Source organism: Nyctibius grandis, chromosome 5 (assembly GCF_013368605.1).
Source record: "Nyctibius grandis isolate bNycGra1 chromosome 5, bNycGra1.pri, whole genome shotgun sequence".
In the NCBI taxonomy this organism is placed as follows: domain Eukaryota; kingdom Metazoa; phylum Chordata; class Aves; order Nyctibiiformes; family Nyctibiidae; genus Nyctibius; species Nyctibius grandis.
In genome coordinates, this window is record NC_090662.1 from 39524770 (window position 1) to 39546228 (window position 21459).

Here is a 21459-nt window from a genome sequence, read left to right on the forward strand (position 1 = left end):
AAAAACGTTTGTAAATTCACATTTTGCTGTACTTCTTGTTAAAAGGATGTGGTGAGGCAGATGGGAGAAAGACTGCATGTTAACCTCAAAGTGCCTGCTCCACACTTCCTAGCTGGAATCCTCTGGAAGGAAAAGAGATTGCTGTTAAGGAGGAATCACAAAGCAAACTCTTCTGGGAGTGTAGGATGGGGCAAGCAGTGAGACACAGCAAGCAGAGACCTCACCATCCCACAGCAGTGCTGGAAACTCCAAGGAGGAGCAAGGGGCCTCCTTTCAGCCAGGAGCAGAACCATAAGTCAGTCCTGGGTGGCAATGGAATGAAAGAGGATTTCCTAGGTACCCAGCCAAGGTTATGTCAAATTTGTGCAGCTGGGGAAGCAGGAGCAGGGGAAGAGACTTCACCTTACCTGGGGGAAGAGTTGTTTTTGCTTGGGTTTTCAAATTGAAGATTATCTCATTTCAGTTTAGTTTCTTTCTGATAAAACAGATTGGGAGCCTTTTGTTTGCTGTTGCATATGCGGCACCTGATCTTGTGCCAAGGCAGAGCCCAAGCAGAGATGCACAGCCATGCAGGGGCTACTTTCAGGAAGAGATGCTCTTGCAGGACATGACTCAGACCAACCTCATTCTTGTGGGGCTCACTTGGCCCCAGAGAGGCCATTTACAAAGAGCCTTACCCCAGACTTAAGTTTTCTCTTTTGTTGCAGCACTATTACTTTCTTGTTTCTGCTTTCTCCTGCCCCGAAGACACTGGCTCAGCTCCTGTGGCACGTGTGCACTTGGGGAAAACAGAGCCATTCGTCACTGTCAGAAGACGTGCTGTACACAGCAGGTCAGCTCTCACCTCCCGCTGCTCCTGCAGCAAGGGCCGCAAATCTTGAAAAGGTGCATAACATGCACATTGCAAACAGCCATTCATCATTGCAGAGCTGTGCCCCAGACACCCAGGCACAACCCAGCAAGCTGCTCCGGCCACGCACACTGAAGAGGCACGTCCTGTCCCACTCCTGGCCACCTCGCAATGAGAGACAAGAGCAAAGACAAAAAAAGGCAAGGCAAGTGGCTGTGGAGTATGGTTTCTACTGCAAAAATGACATCCTATCTCTCCCTTCTCCAGAAGGGCCCAGTGCTGCAAAGGTGGCCCATAATCATTAAATTATGAAAATGTAAATTGCTGGGAGGAAATTAATACCAGGCATGACTGAGGAAAAGGCTGCTTTCTTGTGAAGTAATTATGAAATTAAAATTTGATCTCTCCCTGGCAATTGTACAAAGAATATGGCTGAGGTCTCGGACACAACAATACAGCCAGGATTTCAACAGAAGCAGCACAGAAGGTTTCACTAGACTAAAAAGCTCAATTAAAAAAGGGGGGAAAAAAAGAAAAAAAAAGAAAGGATGACTTTTTGTAAATTACATGAATTTGCCTAAAAGGCGCAATCAAGCAGGTTATGGCACAGGGTCTGCAGACTTCCAATTACTTTTTACAAGTTGGAATCAAGCTGTTAGGAAATGCAGCTTATCTGAATAAGACTAATAATGCTAAGCTAATTAGACCCACAGGCATTAGCCAGCAGATAAATTCAGGCTGAAAAGAGGGACACTGTCACTTTAAATACTGCCTTGGGATCAGTGGAATAGCTAATGAGGAGTGTCAGTTGGGGCTGTTTTATTAGGTGGTTCTCCAGAGGATACAGCCCGAGGTTTCTATAGCAGGGCTTCTGCGCTTGATTCAATAAATCAATTTATATTAAAGGGGGGCGCAGCGCAGGCGCCTGCTCCATAAAGCATTTCTGTGGCATTTCTCAATCTGCTCAGGCACTCCTCTGGCAGGCTACCTGGACGCGCTGTCAAAGGACATCAAGCCCAGTAACGAAGAATAAGAAAGCGGCCGCATCGGCAATATTTGTTCAAATCAGCTCACGCGTTACCAAGCAAAATATGTACGTTGGGTCTCACCGGGGTATTCTGGATCCCCAATAAGTGATTAATGAGAGCCTGGTTTTTGTGAGCCAAAGTCTGAACCGCAGACAGCAAGGCAGGCTGCACAATGAAAGCAAAAGGCATCCATCCCAAACAAAATAAAACGGCTCGAAAAGCGAAGTTGCTTTTTTAATCAGATGCTTAGAGGCTGAAAGACATTCCCTGTTGGAAAGAAAGGGTAAGCGCAGAGCAGGCTGGCGGCTTTCCAGGCAGTGGCCAATATTGACTCCAGAATAAAACAGGTTTTGCTCAGCGCTCGCCCCAGGGCACCAGCCTTCCTTCTTTGGAATAAATCACACAGGCGGGCGATTCCCTGGCACGGGCTGACCCCCGGGTGGCTAACCGTGTGCCATAGCACCCCCTCGCCAGACACACGGACACAGAGCTGGCGAGGGCTCCGCATACTCAGAGGCAGCGCCCAGTTCCCCTGCTCGCTGCTGGCTGGGGCTTCAGCCCATGATGCGTGGCAGGGGCCAGATTGGCTTGGACCGTTTTTGTTGGAAGTCGCCAACAAATCAGGTCAAAAAATGGACTTGTTGTCTAGGGCTCTTTTGCCACCCTAACATCAAGTAAAAAAGCTAAAGCTGTGATCTGGAAACAAGCCTTTAAAGAACTCCACTTCAACACCAGCAGCAGAAAGGCCACTGTTTGTGTTCTAAGGAAGGGCAAAAACTTAACTTTAAAACCACCAAAGCTGATGACAGTTGGTAGTGCCTTCTGGATGCTTTCGGTTAAGTGCAGCGCTGTGCGGCTCCTCCAGCCCCACAGGAGGCTGAGAGGGGAACCCTGGAAGGAGTCACTGTGCCAGTGAGGGACGCAGTAAGCCAGAAAACCAGGTTTTGGGAAGGTGTCTAGGATATAGTCAGAGCAAAGTACTTTAAAATTGTTCACACTGGATTTACCCACGAGTAAAGAAAACCTGACCAACCATGTCTTAATTTTTAAATAAAAGGTGGAGACAGAGAATACTAATTCTGTGCAGTCCTTTAAGTGAGCAGTTATCATCAGACATTCTTTTTTTCCCCCTATATATTTCTACCTCAGCCCTTTTTAGCTCTGGCAGCACTTTCCTCACACACCCACCAAGTCTTCCCTGATGCTTCTGTTGCCAGGACTTGTTAAAGCCATCAGAACTACCCTCTCTCCGATACAAGTTTAACCTCTGCAAGCCATGGGCCTGAAAACCCCTGCCCAGAGACCCAGCTGTGAAAGACTGTCAGTAACACAGATGTCTGCCAGCAAATTATGGCTCAAGACAGCTCGGAGGCTTGTTCAGCAGGAGATGCAGCTCTTAAGATGCCTTGCCAGCTACAGTATGCGTTTTGCAATGGTTGCTCAACCACAACGCACGTGGAGCGAGGGTGCAGGAGGGGCAGCTCACGGTCAGCTCCCACCTAAATGGGATTTATTTTACATACATTTAATACAGTGGATTTCTCATCCCAACTGCTGCTGCAGCGAAAGGAGACAGAGAGGAAGAGCCAGAGGTAGAAGGGAAAGGCTGGTCTCAAAGCAGTTACAGGCAGCCTGGACTAGTGATGCAGTACACATTGCTGGATCAGTGGTTGTCCTAATGCTGTGGGGAAACTTGGCAGCTCTGCTACCACTGTGGGCTGTTGAGACAAAGCCAGTGTGGAAACTTCACATGAAAAAAAAATAAAAGAAAGAAAAAGCAAAAAGCAAAAAAAAGGCCAAATGCATTATGACAGACCCGAAGACAATAACCTTTTGTAATCCAAACAAGCTGGGCAAGCCAAGCCATTGTTGAGAATCTGAAAAGCTCCAGAGCACAGGAGAAGGGTAATAACGAAGAAAAAAAATAATCATACAGCTTCTAATAGAAAACACAGAAAGTGTTCTGAATTTTAAAATAAAACAGTTCATTTTCCTGCTGCAACATCAGAGCAGAGAGAGTTTTACACCCTCTTGCTAAAGGATTCAGTAATTAAGTGTAAGAGTGGCTGTTTCTTCCTAGCATCACCTGCACCTCTCTACATGTATGTGCAAATGTTAACACACAGTGAAGTCACTGATCAAAAAAAGGTTCAGACAATTGATCTTCTGCATTGTAAGTGATAAAGGTTTGGCAGCGTTTTAGTGTACCAAGCTCTGGCTGGCCAAAGCTCCATCTGAGGTTTTCTAGAAAAGGAATATATAGGCTAATTTATTCTCCATTATAGATATTGTCACAGAATCACAGAATCACAGAATGTTAGGGATTGGAAGGGACCTCGAAAGATCATCTAGTCCAATCCCCCTGCCGGAGCAGGATTGCCTAGACCATATCACACAGGAACGCGTCCAGGCGGGTTTTGAATGTCTCCAGAGAAGGAGACTCCACAACCTCTCTGGGCAGCCTGTTCCAGTGTTCGGTCACCCTCACCGTAAAGAAGTTTTTCCTCATATTTATGTGGAACCTCCTGTGTTCCAGCTTGCACCCATTGCCCCTTGTCCTGTCAAGGGATGTCACTGAGAAGAGCCTGGCTCCATCCTCATGACACTTGCCCTTTACATATTTATAAACATTAATGAGGTCACCCCTCAGTCTCCTCTTCTCTAAGCTAAAGAGACCCAGCTCCCTCAGCCTCTCCTCATAAGGGAGATGTTCCACTCCCTTAATCATCTTCGTGGCTCTGCGCTGGACTCTCTCTAGCAGTTCCCTGTCCTTCTTGAACTGAGGGGCCCAGAACTGGACACAATATTCCAGATGCGGCCTCACCAGGGCAGAGTATTTATTTTCCTTAGAAATAAATGCAGAACAGACATGTCCTCAGCTGCTGTGCCCTGATACATCAGTTAAATCTAGGAATTTGAAAGGGAAGAAAATAGAAGCAAAACCCTTGAAGTGGAAAATGACCACTGTGAAACACCAGTCACCTCAAACCATCACCTCTGAGGGACCGCCAAGCTGGAAATCTAACGTCTTGTCCACAATCTCATCCATTAAAATTGACTCAGGCTTTTGGATAAATAGAAACAGATTGCTTCTCCTCTGCTTAGGAGATCACTGCACACAATTTGATGGAAAACAAGACTCCCTTGGGCAAAAACCCTGCAAAAATAAATGGATCCTTATTTAGAAGGGCTCTGATTTAGATAAATGTATAGTGATAGAGCAATTCCCTCACCATTTTATTGTCCTGAGGCAAACAAAGAAAGAGGTAACTGATGCACTAGCTGTGGGATGTGGAACAGCCAAAAGATTCTGATTTCATTCAGGTCAAAAACGTAGCCCTCGTTTTCCACTTCCAGCCAGAAGTCAAAAGGAACAGCAGAGAGAGGTAGCCTCATCACAGTCTCCACATGCTTTTGCTTGGCACAAGTGACAACACTGAGGTGAATTCAGACTTAAACTTTAAAGTCACAGTTTAAGCATTTATTCCAGAACAACTGCTTACAGCTAGGCACATTTGTGCTAAACTGGTGGCAATTTTTGCATTGACCATATTATAATCTGTAAGTGGATCAACGTGTGTCCTACACTTCAGGAAATTCAGAAAAATCAACAGGAAAATCAACTCTCTTCTCCCCCCTGCCATATGCTAGAGTTAACAGAGTTCACACACCAGTACTGAAAAACAATACTTTGAATCAAATCTGCCATCCGTTTAGGACTTACTCAAGCTCTTCTATCGTACTCATTATTCTACATCTAAAATCTGCATTCCTTCTTATTTATCTTTCTTCTAATGCCAAACAGTATTAGCTATGCAATAACCATTTTGAATAAGGTGAAGCACTATGCACAGATTCACAAATGAGGTACAAACTGATATACAGAATCACCTCTTCATTTAATTTTTATCATGTCCAATGCTGTATGCATCCCAACATCCTGCTGGTGACTTCGACTGGAAAAAAATCACAGTAAGAACTTTCACTGACCTTTTTGACAAGTCTCTCAAGTTCATTTGGAACCTCTAGTATGCAAAATAGTTATTTTTCCCTCTTCATGCTTTACTTAGTATTTATCAACACCAAATTTGATCACTGTGATGCCCATGCCCACTGCCAATGCTGCAACTTCAACCATTTTAACCTCACCTCTTTTCCAGACCACTAACCGACTGGGCAAATGCAAAACAACTCCCACAAACCTGGAGAAACCCTCTTTGCCTTCCAACCACGGCAAAATAATTCTGCTCTTACCCTCCTCTCAGGAAGTTCTTGGCCTATGATACTTCTGTAGCTCTCCTCAAAATTAGAGGGGTCCAAAATTAGAGGGTTTTTTTTTTTTTGATAGCATCTCGCATCTTGAAAAAGAGCTTTTGAAAGTCTACATGAAGCCATTCTTTACTGATACCTTCAGAGACATCCAGGAGTTTAATAAGAAAACTCCCTTTGCAGAAACTGGGAGAGTGTCTCATGATCTTCCAAATGTTTTACTGTTTAAGTCCTCAGTTGATCCAATGTTCTCATTCTGTCCCTATTCTTTCGCTCATGCCTGTAGCCTTTTTAAAATGTGAAGTCATCGTTCTCAGGGTGAGACTGCATATTTCTACTAGCAGCTGTTCAAGATGATGGATAATGACTGTTATTCCCAGATTAACATGTTGTGTACAAACACTCCAGATAATATTAAACTTAGGTCATTATTCTGCCATTAAAATATCATTATATTTATGGTCTATAAAGTATAGGACACATCAGAAGCATGTGGAGTTGTAGTTGCATGTGATCATCCAAGTCTCCAAACCTACAAGAGTTCAGGCTTTTTAACCCCCTCCATTCTTTCCCTTCCTGAAAGGATATTCGCTAAGGATGTTAAAACGTAAACAGCATGGAAGTGAAGACCAATTGCATATTTCATAGGATCATAGAATAGTTTGGGTTAGAATACAGGGCCTTTGCCTTTATAGATCACACACAGAGCACACAACAGCAAGGATTAGGGCTTTTCTAAGTGAGCAGGAGTCACTTGAGAAGGAGCCTCTTGAAGTGACACAAAACAATGAAGACATTTAGCCAGAAACAAAAAACTCATCGTTCTTCCTGTCTTCACTTCATTAAGTCAATGCTGTTCATTCAAGCCTTTTAAATTTAGGCTTGCTACAACTTTTATTCAGACAGACCCCGTCTCTAAAACAATTCCGCAGGGGTTACCCAAATCAGGGGTCAGCTGCACTGGAGTATGGGAGGTAGCTCTTCCCTTCTGCAAGCATTCCCTGGCATGCAAAGGCATGAAGACCCACTGGTCCAAATTCTATAAAAAGCTACTTCCAAGACAGGAGAGTTGTTTAGCTTTCAGGAAGATCCCTGGCATGTTTTCCCCTTTATGTGTTTGCTCCACTTTGAGTGCTCACATGTTAAAATGAACAGAGGTCCTGGCTCTAGAGGGAGGTCAACGTATTTAAAACTTTGACTTCTAAAAGAAAAATACATCTGAAAGAAGGAAATACCTTTCCCTTTAGTACGCAAGCATACACCTCCATGTTTGATGCAGTTTACACTAACCAGAGACACGTACAAAGCAGGCATTGGTTGGGAAGAAGGCTGACACCATGCTGAGAAGGACACATTCTTACCAGCCAGTCATGTTGAAGTCACGGTAGAGCATCCTCTTTCCAACTTCCTTGCGCTGCACCCTCCGTGGAAACTCTAAATGTGTGAACTCATTTCCCAGCAAGTGGGGCTGCATGTAAGCCTGTGGGCAGAAACCAAGCCACAGATACCACACGAACATCATAAAACAAGACATCATCTATTTTTAATGAGGTAGCATTACCATCCCTTCCCGCTCCCTTCCCACGCACATTTTCCCCCTGCCTTTTTAAACAAGGAAGATGATGAGCTCCGTTTCAGCAAACGATGCGCACATACACTGGATCTGACACTGCCTGGTATTTGGCAGCAGTCTTACAGGGAGCAGTCCTCTTGACCTCAAAATCCTTCACTTCTCCCTGCTCCTCAACATTTGGGATCTCTAAAGTATGCCTCATCCACTGACCCTGAAGGAGTCTGCAGGGCTTCATGAAACGGAACACATCTCCTTTTGTAAGTCAGTGACCTGAGAGAAGGGGACGATCAAAGGACAAAGCCATGGAGCAAGCAGAGACTTAGAGGGGTGCGTGAGGAGTGAAGCTCAGACTTTTTGACTCCCAGTTCAGCTATGCCAACAGCACACACAACCTACTATTACTACCACACTTTAATTTTCACTGCCTTGAAAAAAATGTTCCCTTCTACCTGCTCAGTGTGCCACACCCCATCACATGAGACACTGCAAATAAACACAAGTTGCAGAGTACTTTATTTTCTTGTTTTCTAAAAACTACTTCCTTTGTAGAGGACAGACTTTAAGAAAAGCAGCAGCAGTTTTGAGTCACAACCGCAACTAATGTTTTTGATGGTATTAACATTTGACTGCTGCTGCCCTTTCTGGTGTTGCTGCTCTGCAGATGCTGGAAGGCCTCTTTGCTAGAGCCATGCCTGAGGCTCACGTGCTCCGGAGCCGAGTGTACTCGAGAGCATTGAGAGGCTTTGTCCACCAAACAGATTTTAGGTTTGGATTTATACACAGATCACCTGACACGATAGGTTAATCCTTAAACCTATCTGTATTTCTTATTTCCAAAATAAGCCTCACTCATTTTTCTTTAATATTTGCATAAACAAGCCTTTCCCCTCCCTTCCCAAAGCCGCACCATGAGCAAGCTCTTCTGAAGACACAATCAAATGGCTAGGGAACTGAAAAAAGTTGCGTTTCTTAACCTTTCTGCAGATAACTCTTTTTCCTTATCCAGCCATTTAAGGCAATAAAGTCTGTCTTATCTCCAGCAGCAGCTGCCATCAGGGCAGACCAAATGAGCAGGCTTTAGTTTGTGGGTTTGCCATAAATCTAGCGCTCATCAAAGGTGAGCAGCAGGAAGCAGTGGAAGCCCTTATTGATCTACCTGGCAGCTATCATGCAGATAGTTCACAGTAAAATATTTCCTGCATTTAAGGGCCGAGCCTGCTCCCACTCAATTTAATAGGAGTTGGATCAGGCTCAGCACATCACAGTGCTAACCTTCCGTCAGCTTGTCCCCGTTCCCAGACATCCTCCCAGAAAACATCTCAAGCTCAGCTGAAACGGAGCTGAGGGAGATTCCTGCAAGTAGCCAACAAGATTGGATTCTGCTTTCAAGAGGCGGCTTTCAAGCATGCAAGTCTGATCTTGACATTGTGATCCCTTCCTGGAACAGGAGCTCCATCAAATTCTCTCTCCATATACAGCTAAGGGAATTACATTTTTTTCCTGCAGCTTACAGTTGGCCAAGGTTCCCCCCCCGCCCCAAACATTGTTTTCAAGGACCCTCAAATTGGATCACTGTTCCTCATTACAGAAATGGTTGAGAAGCACTAGTGACTTTTGAGAGGTCTAGCAGTATTAATCCAGATGAGGCTTTCCTTACTTTCAGAACTCTGTATTCTTTGTTTAAAAGTACATGTAAACTTTTTATTTTTATTTATTTTCATTCCAGTTGCAAAAAAAAGATGGAACATCCCTAATGATTTATTTGATGTATTGCTACACACTGACAGCAGAGAGATGGACTTTTTTTTGGTATTTTAAAATTCTTTCTAGTCTATGGTATTGTAAACAATGAAGTCAGTCTGCTTTAAAAGTGCAATTCAGTTCACTTTTAAAAATGCACAGCCTATCTTGATTAAATCATTACAAACCACTTCTCGCTAAAGACTACTGCCGCCTGTCCACAAAACAAGAAGCCTTATTTAAAAAAAAACCCCACACCACCTCATACCTGACATCAAAATGAAGTTATTTAACCTTTAGATTATGAGATTAATTATTAGACTAGATCACAAGTCCAGAAGAAAAAAGTTACAGGCTTTTAGCATTTTTCCCCTTGAAAACAAGAATTTCCTTTATTGAAAAGGTAAAGCGATTGGGAGAGACTGCATTTCATAAAGATTTACTCAGATGGAAAGTCTGAGGTCACAAGTGAAATAAGATTAATAAAGCTGGCAAAGTTACCAGTGGACTGCTAATGTTCAAATAAGATTTCTCTTCTGCAGCCAAGCCTCAATGCTTGATTTACAATCCAGGGATCTTAACTTGATTCTAATATTTTTGGCGTCAGTGGAACAGAGGGAAAAGAGCAATTTGGAAGCTTCTGGTGCCTGTGAGCTGAATTCTTATGTGAAGAAATGGGGATTTTTGTTGGGCTTTTTTTTTTTAAAAATTTTCTATATTTTTTACCCTTTTCTTTTTAGCAGTTATTTTTGATGCTTCACTGGTAATCCTATAGAGATAAGAATGTTCTACTATAAAACTCATCTGTGACTTCCAGTGGGTTTGTTGAGAACTGTTCTCCATTTACTACAAGGCAGGGGTTTTCTGCCTTTCCACTCCAATCAAACTGTGCTGGGCAGCAGAACCAGAAAATAAATAAAAAGCAACACTTTAAAAATCTACAGATCTCTCAAGTAGATATACAAGCAGACACCACGAAATTCCCTCAAGTGATCAAACGAGAAACAAAAACGGTAAGTGAACTGATTACCAGAATTCCATCTGTGATGAGGCACCACAGTATTTTCCATTTTTTAATTTGTTTAGTCTTGATTTGCAAGAACTTCAGATCAGAAACACCATTCAGAGAACTCAAAATTTAATAAAAAGAGTGACTATCAAACACTTTCTATATCCTTACAAGTTATGTTCAGACAACATTGTTATTCTGTATTACGGAACTGGAATATTTTCCATCATTTTTCTTTCAGAAGCTATTACAGTTCTTTGGCACAAATCTGGCATAGTCTGCATCACGTGTTTTTGGTACTCTGCCATTTTATGGTGTATTTTGTGGCTGGATGTATTACATTCAATATTAGTTGTTTTAAATGGAGTTCACTCAAGTAAATATTAGTCACGTTTCTTTCAAAAGGCCATTTACTTCCTGCTGTTTCCTGGTGATCAGCAAGGCGAACATGAAATTAAGATAAACCTAGACTTACACACTAGCGTGCCAGTTAATTAGGTGGCAGGGAACACTGCATGTATCTTATCGTATCTCAATAAGGCCTGCTGATGCGTTTTCCAGCTCTTCCAGTACGCGCTGCTCTGGGACATCAGGAGCACTAAGGGTTTCACTGTATTCTGTGTTATTTTCAGAACTGCTGTTTTCCCCTAGGTCAATGATATCTTACAACTTTATCCTCTTATATTGTATATAATATATTATACTAGATATTCTACTATATGGGACTACTGCTCACAACAGCATGCACAGCACAATGCACCCAGAAGTTTTGCAAATTACTCAGCCATTATCATACAGACACGTTTAAGCCAAACAGAGATTAAAACTAAAGAAGGTAGTGGTAGAAGGAAAGAGGGAAGTGGGAGCCAAATCCATCCCTGGATTGCTTTCTCCTCTTATGAAAGGCCAGGACTCCTTCCATAAAACCACACATCTCTCTTACCACAGCATCGTGCAATGTGTCAGATGGCCAAAGCAATCCTATGCTGGGTGATGAAGGGAGCCACAAACTGTAAGAGAATTACGACGCATCTGACTTGTAACTGAAGCACTGAACTGACATTTGAGAGACCTAGGTTCATTTCCTCTTCAGGCTTGGGTTCTCCAAGCATCCTTCAGCAGATAAGTTAGTATCACTGAATCCTCACTTGAACAATGAGAATAGGTCCTCTTTGAACCCATGCCTGTGCAGGCTCATGAACCTTTGTTTGAATGGTGCCAAACACAAAGAGCATCTATGGCTCACTGCCACTGACGGCCACCCAGCCTCTACTAGTAGTAAAGCCTGCCATGGTAGCAGCAGTGCACCATTTTTGGTCTGAGCTGTGAACCTTCATGGCACAGCCTGGCTACACGCATGGACATGGTACGCAGTTAACACCACACTGACCTCACATGACATCTTCAAAGTGCAACTTTGAAAACTAATAGAAATACACCCATCTGCAACACACTCATTCATAATTCATTTTAAACTCGTTTTCCAAGGGAATAAGTAAAAAATCTATGCCATTTACTGTTGCAATTTAGACTATCATGACTGAAATTAATAGTCTCCTCAGAAGATGAAAGGAAAATTGCCTCTGGCAGTCGTTGCCTGCACAACTGCTGAATGTACCAGAGAAGTTCCCAGTCAATACTGGATTTTGTTCTCCCTCAAGATACACCAATATTGGAAGCCAGGGCTTTCCTGGAGTGGGTGCTGCGTGAGCTCTCCTGCCACAGTGCTAAAAAGAAAATAAAGAAAAAATTCAAAAGAAAAGGAGGCTTGGAAACATCCACCAGCAGAAGGGAAGCAGTATGGTGCACTGAACCTCTACAGAAGCCAAAGGACCAAGGGAATATTGGTGAAAGGCTTTCATGCCTTACATCTTAAGAAGTGCCCTCTGACTAAAGGATAGATTGCCTTCTGCAATACTTTCACAAGTTCCCTAACACAGAAGTCTGTCTCTGCCACATGGCCTGCCTGCAATCTGCAGCTGTATGCTGTCCTCCCACTGCAAAAAAAAAGGGGGTGGAGACGGAGGGGTGACCATGCCCAGAGCTGCTCAAAAGTCAGAATGACTGGGTAGTCAACTTGTTCTTTTGAAGTTGCTATGCCAGAGGCCTATGCCCAAGGCCATTCTTGGATACATGGCAATAAACTTGAATTAAAATGGGAGCTGGATAGGGAAACCCTGCCCCAAGTTACTCAATCAGTACTAGCTGAAGCACAGTTTTGCCTGCGTCGGGGGCAAGGCCGCTAGTCCAGCTGAAGTGTGTTTACAACAATGCACACAGTATGGGCAACAAACAGGAAGAGCTAGAAGCCACTGTACAGCAGGAAGGTTATGATGTGGTTGCCATCACAGAAACGTGGTGGGATGACTCTCATGACTGGAGTGCAGCTATGGATGGCTATAAGCTCTTTAAGAGGGACAGCCGAAGCAGGAGAGGCGGTGGGGTAGCGCTGTATGTTAGGGAGTGCTTGGACTGTGTTGAAATTGAGGAAGATGGTGAGGATGACAAGGTTCAATGTTTATGGGTGAAGATCAGGGGGAAGGTCGGCAGGGCGGACATTACGGTGGGAGTCTGTTATAGACCACCCAATCAGGATGAGCAGGCGGATGAGGGGTTTTACAAGCGGCTGTCAGAAGCCGCCCGGTCGCTGGCCCTTGTACTCGTGGGTGACTTCAACTTGCCAGATGTCTGCTGGAAATACAACATGGCAGAGAGGAAGCAATCTAGGAGATTCCTCGAATGTGTGGAGGACAACTTCCTCATGCAAGTGGTAAATGAGCCCACTAGAGGAGGGGCCCTGCTTGACCTGCTGTTTGTGAACAGAGAAGGACTAGTGGGAGGTGTGAGGGTCGGTGGCCGTCTTGGGAGTAGCGACCACGAAATGTTAGAGTTTTCGATAGTGGGGGAAGTAAGGAAGGGTAAGAGTAGAACTTCTGCCTTAGATTTCCGGCAGGCTGACTTTAGCCTGTTTAAGAGGCTGGCGGACCGAGTCCCTTGGCAATCGGTCCTGAAGGGCAAAGGAGTCCAGGAAGGCTGGACATGCTTCAAAAGGGAATTGCTAAATATTCAGGAGCAGGCTGTCCCAGTCTGTAGGAAGGCAAGCCGTCAGGGAAAAAGAACGGCCTGGTTAAACAGGGAACTTAGACTAGGACTTAAGGAAAAAAAGAGAACCTACTTGCTCTGGAAGAAGGGTCAGGTAACTTGGGAGGTCTACAGGGACGTGGCCAGGTCGTGTAGGGAGAAGATTAGAAGGGCCAAAGCTCAATTAGAGCTTGATTTGGCTGCTACAGTCAAAGATAACAAAAAAAGCTTTTACAAATACATCAACAGCAAAAGGAGGGTGAAGGAGAGCCTCCACCACTTGCTGAATGAGGAGGGTAGTGTAGTGTCAGGGGATGAGGAAAAGGCAGAGGTGCTCAATGCCTTCTTTGCCTCGGTCTTTAATGTTAAGACCGGTTGTCCTCAGGAGACTCAGCCCCCAGAGCCTGAAGTTAGGGATGGGGGGCTGTGTGAACCTCCCGTAATCCAGGAGCAGACGGTTAGTGACCTGCTGTGACAGTTGGACACCCACAAGGCTATGGGCCCGGATGGGATTCACCCCAGAGTAATGAAAGAACTGGCAAACGAACTTGCCAAACCACTCTCGATTACCTACCGGCAGTCCTGGTTAACTGGAGAAGTTCCAGCTGTTTGGAAATTAGCGAATGTAATGCCCATCTACAAGAAGGGTTGGAAGGACGATTCAGGGAACTATAGGCCTGTCAGCCTGACCTCGGTGCCAGGCAAGGTGATGGAACAGATCATCCTGAGTGCCATTACATGGCACATGCAGGACAATCGGGGCATCGGGGCCAGCCAACATGGATTCATGAAAGGCAGGTCCTGCTTGACCAACCTGATCTCCTTCTATGACAAAGTGACCCGCTTAGTAGATGAGGGCAGGGCTGTGGATGTAGTCTATCTAGACTTCAGTAAGGCATTCGACACTGTCTCCCACAGCATCCTCCTGGACAAACTAGCTGCCCGGGGCTTGGATGGGTGGACTCTTCAATGGGTTAAAAACTGGCTGGATGGCTGAGCCCAGAGAGTGGTGGTGAATGGGGCAAAGTCCAACTGGTGGCCGGTCACTAGCGGTGTTCCCCAGGGCTCAGTTCTGGGGCCGGTGCTGTTCAATATCTTTATAGATGATCTAGACGTAGGGATTGAGTGCACCCTCAGTAAATTTGCAGATGACACCAAGCTGGGTGGCAGTGTCGATCTGCTGGAGGGTAGGAAGGCCCTACAGAGGGATCTGGACAGGTTAGATAGATGGGCCGAGACCAACGGCATGAGGTTCAACAAGAAAAGTGCCGGGTCTTACACTTTGGCCACAACAACCCCATGCAGCTCTACAGGCTGGGGGAAGAATGGTTATAAAGCGGCCCAGTGGAAAAAGACCTGGGGGTGCTGATCGACAGCCGGCTTAAGATGAGCCAGCAGTGTGCCCAGGTGGCCAAGAAGGCCAATGGCATCCTGGCCTCTATTAGGAAGAGTGTAGCCAGCCGGTCTAGGGAAGTGATCGTCCCTCTGTACTCAGCACTGGTGAGGCCGCATCTTGAGTACTGTGTTCAGTTCTGGGCCCCGCACTTCAAGAAAGATGTTGAGGTGTTGGAGCGAGTCCAGAGGAGGGCGACCAAGCTGGTGAAGGGTCTGGAGGGTCTGACCTACGAGGAACGGCTGAGGGAGCTGGGGTTGTTTAGCCTGGAGAAGAGGAGGCTCCGAGGTGACCTTATTGCAGTCTACAACTACCTGAAGGGAGGTTGTAGTGAAGTTGGCCTCTTCTCCCGGGCAGCTGGCGATAGGACAAGAGGACACAGCCTCAAGCTTCGCCAGGGGAGGTTCAGGTTGGACATCAGGAAGAATTTCTTTACAGAAAGGGTTATTAGACATTGGAATGGGCTGCCCAGGGAGGTGGTGGAGTCACCATCTCTGGATGTGTTTAAGAAAAGACTGGACATGGCACTTAGTGCCACGGTCTAGTTGACAGGGTGGTGTCAGGGCAACGGTTGGACTCGATGATCCCTGAGGTCTCTTCCAACCTGGCTGATTCTGTGATTCTGTGATTCTGTCTAAGACTAGGCTGGAGGACTTCACATAGAGATCCTCACATGACCTGAACAACTCATTATCCTGCAGATTTCTTTGCACATGGAAATTAGGGCCCAGAAAAGAGGACGTGAATCCAGAAGATTCTAGTTAACCTAAACCAATGTCCTGTGTGGCCGAAGCAATCAATAGGCACTAAAGGCAGAGGAAAGCTCCTTTGCCCTGACTGTGCTAACAGTGTCTACTGCACAGGGAGCCAACTCTCAGTAGCCTGCAGGCTGTAAATCCATACACTCCCTTTGCCTGGGCAGTAACTTCCCCACAGTGAACTGTATCTCTGCATTTACCAAGTAAAATATTAATGCTAAAATGATTAAGTGATTTTCTTCCTCTTGTGAAGGAAGGGCAGTGCAACATGTTCAAAACTCAGCTTTAACTGCATATAAGAAAACAAATCCAAACTAAGTAACTTTCAGATAAGAACAGCGGAAGAGAGATATTGATGGTGCAATAGACTGAGAGCAGAACCTGGGGACAGCCAAGGCAAGTAAGGAGAATTATTTGGGATCTAATCAGCAAGACAGATGCAACCTTTGGAGTGTAATGTTTATGCCAACCTTGTAAGAAATTCGAGGTCGCTTTTTTTTAAAAAAAAAAAAAAAAACAAAACCCCACTAGAGTAAAAATGTTACTTACTGAATGTTATGTTTGAAATTATCTCTAATTTTGTTTCATGCTCTTGCTGTCTTGCATGTATTTTCTTTGAACATGATACCCATAGCCCTGCCGTATTTGTTACACACAGAATTAAAATAAACAAACAAAGGTAAAGGAATTTTCCAAAGGAAACAGCAGAAATGCTTTTCACATCAGCTGCTATTTTCAAATATAAGCCAGAAAGGACATCAAAAGAGAAAAAAAATCCCTTGTAGGCAATGCTTTATCTCGTATTTCCTACAGAAGTAGCAGACTCTCTAAATACTAAAGATACCTTTTATTTTAAAGGCAAACAAATTATTTCAAATGTAGCTGAACTGTAAATATTTATTAGGTCTCTTTTCCATTTGGTTCTCTGAATATGAATACTCCCAAAGCAGTATTGCCTCTGAAATTTTCAGCTTCAAGCCAGTGAACCTGACTAAAAATCAAACGTGACAACTGCAGAAACGTTTACAATTTATCTTTAAAATCTCCCACCCCTGCCTTCAACCACGGGCATTTTCCCTAGTTTCAAACCACAGTGCTCGGGCCAGGCTGAAGATAAGAGACATCTTAAGAATAGGGAACACCACTAGCCTTGGCCTGTCAACCTCACGTCAGGCAAAGCTGATAGTGAACCTGCCTTGTCTTATGCTTAAATTTCCAGGAGGAAAAAGCAGAAGACCAGAAGAAGCAGAAAAGAAATCTCACGGCCACATTAGGAACGACATTTTGTTAAACAGCCCAACCAGTTTCAACCAACTAATCTGACCATCAATGAAAAACTTAAAAAGTAACAGGATTATTTGCATGAAAAATAACAACATGCATTTTGTTTCTTGGGCAGCTTAACAGCCAGCGTGACTTGATGTATAAAACATCCCACATCTCCTCAGCTAGTCACCCTATCCCAGCTTTATGGGTGCTGCTACACTAAATAAAACTAACCTTTCTTCCCCCAATCCTATCCTGCAGCTACTAATGCTCACTGAGATCACCTCTAAGTTAGATATATTTTCCCTGATCTCTCGAGATACTGTTGGCGTACTAGTAGAGCAAAAGAATAAACCCCTGCAATATTGTTCACAAGCACACAAAGAGCAGTCTATGGTATTTTATACTATCACACAGTAATCATTGGGATGGACCGAAATACCTCTGTGGCTTGTTAGCTCTATGTCTGAGCTCTCATTATCCGACACAATGAGCTGCTGAAGGTCTGCAGCTGAACAAGGTACACAAGCGCAGCCATGCTAATCGATGGCCTTCACAGAAGAGATAAGACTCCTTGCATCAGGATTTGCACCACCAGGCCTTTCTCCACATTTGCTGATGGCTAAAATGGTCAATCACTGGTGTTCAGCGGACACGTGGTCCTTCACTGAGCCACAGTAACTCAGCGGCATGCGTCTGAACCTTAGATATTACTGGGCAATGCTTGTCATCAGCAGCACTTGATTTGGTCCTCAGGTCTCTTACCAGATACTGAAGTCGCTGGCGTTCGGTCTCTGGAGTGAATTCTGAAGACATTGGAATGACTTCGCCGTTTCGGATTATTATAGCCCTGTAATAGTAATAAAATACCATCAGTACCAAAAAAAAAAAAAAAGTAAAAAATACCCAGAAAACCACAGGGTACAGTCACACTCTTATTCTCTTCAGAGTAACAGTAAAATAAAGCCATTTCTTTTCTACTGAAGCTGTCAGCAGAACAGGATAGTAATTCCTGCCCTGCATACTTTAGGCTGGATAACAAAGTATATTTGTATATGAGAAGTTCATTTCAGAGCTCACAAAAACATCCAAGCAACAAAGGCAAGTGTTATTTTAGTTGATGTCTATAGGGTATCCTTATTAAGTGAAATGCAGACACCCAGAGGAGATGCTGCAGAATCACTGATTGTAGAACAACTCTTTGCAGGTTTTAATCCCAACTGTGGCTAACACTGTCTAAACTAGTGGCTTCAAATGACTCATGCAAGCACTTTGCAATTATTGATTGGTCGTAAGTCATGTCAGAACATTTCTACTCCAACAGCAAATGGAAATGGCAAAGCAAATCCTGTTTAACACAAATTTAACTAGTTACCTGCTGAAAGATGACAGGTAATGGAATGACTATAGACCAGCCAGGAGATTTCATGTACACTTCTGCAAAAGGCAGAGAGGAAATTCTCTCAAACACCTGCCTGTTGCCTCTTAACAATCTGCTATGCTGCATGCAAAACACGGTCCGATTCTTCCCTGGTGTAATGCCACTGGCTGAAACACAGTCATGAGAGGCAAGAATTTACCCCGTATTTCTACTGCATTCTGTGGTCATGTATCCACTCACAGAACTGCGTTCTTTTATCTTTCCATTATTTATGCAGCTCTGTACGTATAGTAATGCTTGGCGCTTTCGAAGAGCTGGATGAACTATGTATCACCCCAAAGATTTTATGCCTTTTTTGGAGCTGTTTCTCAACCATCAGTAGATTAATTCAGTGTTTGGATAGTAGCAGTGTACCAGCTCTCCTCTTGAATTTGCACAGAATTTGGTGCAGATAAAACAAGCAACTGTCACTTGGATTCCAGTTTCTGTATGTTTTAAATGGTCTCCTTTCTGCGATCTTTTCATCCTGTTGATGTGACATTTACGTGCTAGCTTACATCTCTTGATAATTTGATCAATTTGCTAGCATTGCTGCTAAGCCAGGTATTCTGAAGGCACTGCAATACAACCAACAAATGTGGTAGGCACATGAAGACTGAAAACTCAACCTCTAAATTCAAAACACAGACATCTTGAGAAAACCAGCCCAGGTACAAACCAGTTTTGTAAAATTAGTGGCACCGGATAACTTTCCAAGTCTTCTGGATATGATATTGGACTAAAATTGTCTCCAAATGATCACATACTATTGCTAGTATGCAAAAGGAAGAAGCATTATCAAAAAGGAAAGGAACTGTTCACATTTCTGAGATTCACGTGGCAAAGAACAGAGAGGTACAGGATGATACTACAATGGGAGAGGCTGGGAAAGGCTCTAGTGATGAGGGAAAAACAGCTCTGCTTTGACAGATAACAAATTTACTGCTCCTGGACTTCCAGCACTCCCTTGCAATTAATCCCATGTACAAAATAGAGGTGGCAAGAGTGCAACCTATATACTGAAGGTTCCCACTGGTCCTCCACTGCTACTATTAAAAACAATATTGTGTGCTTGAAATGAGACAGACGTGGTGGTTGTAACTCATTAATTTCTTAAGAGAAATTTGTGCAGAATTTTTGATGGATTTTTTTCCCCTTTATTGGATCTGAATACGTTAGAGGCTTACAAAAATGCCGGTCCTATTAAAAATAATAAAGGTTTCCTGAAAATTCTTCTTTTGGATTTCTGAGACAGTCATTTAAAAATGAATTAAGAACTTCACCACCTCTTTTCTGCAACACCACCTTTGCTTTTATTTCTGCAATTCCTAAGGTATTCAGCTTTGAACCAGACTCATTTACTCAAAGACAGTGGACAGTTTTTATAACCTTTTCATATGTAATTTGACTCACTTGAGTAGGCCTCTGTTTAAGGGGACTGTGGGTTTAGTACAGAGTAAGTGATCTGGCAACAGTCTAGACCAGACTGATCAAAGGAGCTGATCAGACACTAACCCAATTTTACACACTAGTTTAAGAGAGTCATAAGGGATCTACTGATCCTGTGCTTGTCTGAAAGAGCCAGTATAAAAACCACACACTAATGTAACTGCTAGCGTGTCAGGCTAATTTTTTAATTATCCTTTGCTTCCCCTTTAATCATCATTTCACAGGAAATTCATATTTTAAAGACCTCTCAGAGCAGTTTGGGGTTCACCTTTTTCTTTGTGCACACTGACATACCTCCTATATACGTTGATAGCTATCATTCTCACTTCTATGGGTAGAATTGGGCCCTGAGGGACTCACATCATATAAAAAGCAATTCAGAGGCGAGTGGGTCAACCTTTCATGGCTCAACTTATTTTCACTAGAAATTGCAGCCACCTGGGATGAAAAGCACAACCCAGCACAAAAAGAAGTCTTTGGCAGGGGGGAATTAAAGCAATGCTGTTGATACCTGATAAAATAGAGCCTCAGTTTTATGTTTTTCATTAACATTTTCGGTAGTTGGACTTTATTCAACTTGAAAGCTACAGCTGCTCATAAGAGTCAAATGATTTGATCCGAGAAATTAGACAGCTCTAGTTATGAGTAACGGGATGGACGCAGACAGACATGTACAGGTCACTAGTCTGAATTCAACTCTGGTGGGCTCATTATCCTCTTACCAGACTCTTTACCTTTCTGCACCAGCTGCTTAACCATTTCATGACAGCAAAGGGTATTTCTGGCAGCCCAAGTGACAAAAACAGCACATTCGTCAGCTGTCTCACTGCAGAGGCTGGGTGCGAAAGCCTGGCCCGGGAGCCACCCTGCTCAGTGGGATTTTCCCCTGTGAATGAAGAGATGCCGAATCAGGCTCTAATTGGGTTTGGAGACTGAACTGCCCTTTCCATGACCTCACAGTGACAGAGCTGCCAAGCACCGACTGAAGGCTTTTCCCACTGAGCAACCTCCAGAGCCCTGAATTCAATAGCCCACAGTCAATAACTGCTCACGGGGAGGGAGCGTGGCTGATGCAGCAGCCGCAGACAGCCCAGCAACTGCTTTTAGAGACCCACTCTATACGGTCCTGCAGGACAATTAATGTTGACTTTACGCTTCCTAATGGACTAAACAACAACATGGCGTTACGTGAGCGTTACTGCTTCTGCCGTGCATGAAAGATGTATGTACGCAATGACATAGTGCTCTGAAAGCATTTAGCTCCCCGTGCATTGTGGAAATATGAATGTATTATTTTATATCAGAATACAGCTGTCCTATTAAACTGTCAGAAATAGCTATGTAGGAAGCAAGAAGAGCTCAAAGAGATGCAGTGCCCAGAGAGCATCTGATTCTGCCATGTTTAATAGTGACATTTTAATTTCAGCCACACTTGTGAAACACATTATAGCAGAGCCACAGGGCAAGCCTGCCAAAGGCAGCTGGATGATTCATGTGTGCAGGGAACAAGTATGTCAACATTAACCAAATATTCTCCAATGACAAGGTTGCTTCAGACTTATACCAACCATTAATTTATATCACCAATGAAGCAGTAATTAAAGCAAAAGTTTTTTTGGCAGG

At 43.9% G+C, this 21459-nt stretch overlaps 1 protein-coding gene across 2 annotated transcripts in view; it reads right to left on the reverse strand.

Moving 5' to 3' along the window:
• The window catches only part of PPM1H (protein phosphatase, Mg2+/Mn2+ dependent 1H), a 169726-nt gene that overhangs the window by 31471 nt on the left and 116796 nt on the right, over positions 1-21459 (reverse strand). For both annotated transcript variants that reach the window (XR_011048246.1, XM_068401703.1), the window contains exons 5-6: positions 17733-17817; positions 7509-7627 (exon numbers count right to left, since the gene is read on the reverse strand). Coding sequence is in view for 1 of the 2 variants with exons in the window: in XM_068401703.1 (XP_068257804.1) it covers positions 7509-7627; positions 17733-17817 (204 nt within the window). In the remaining variant the exon portion in view is untranslated. The remainder of the gene's footprint in view (positions 1-7508; positions 7628-17732; positions 17818-21459) is intronic.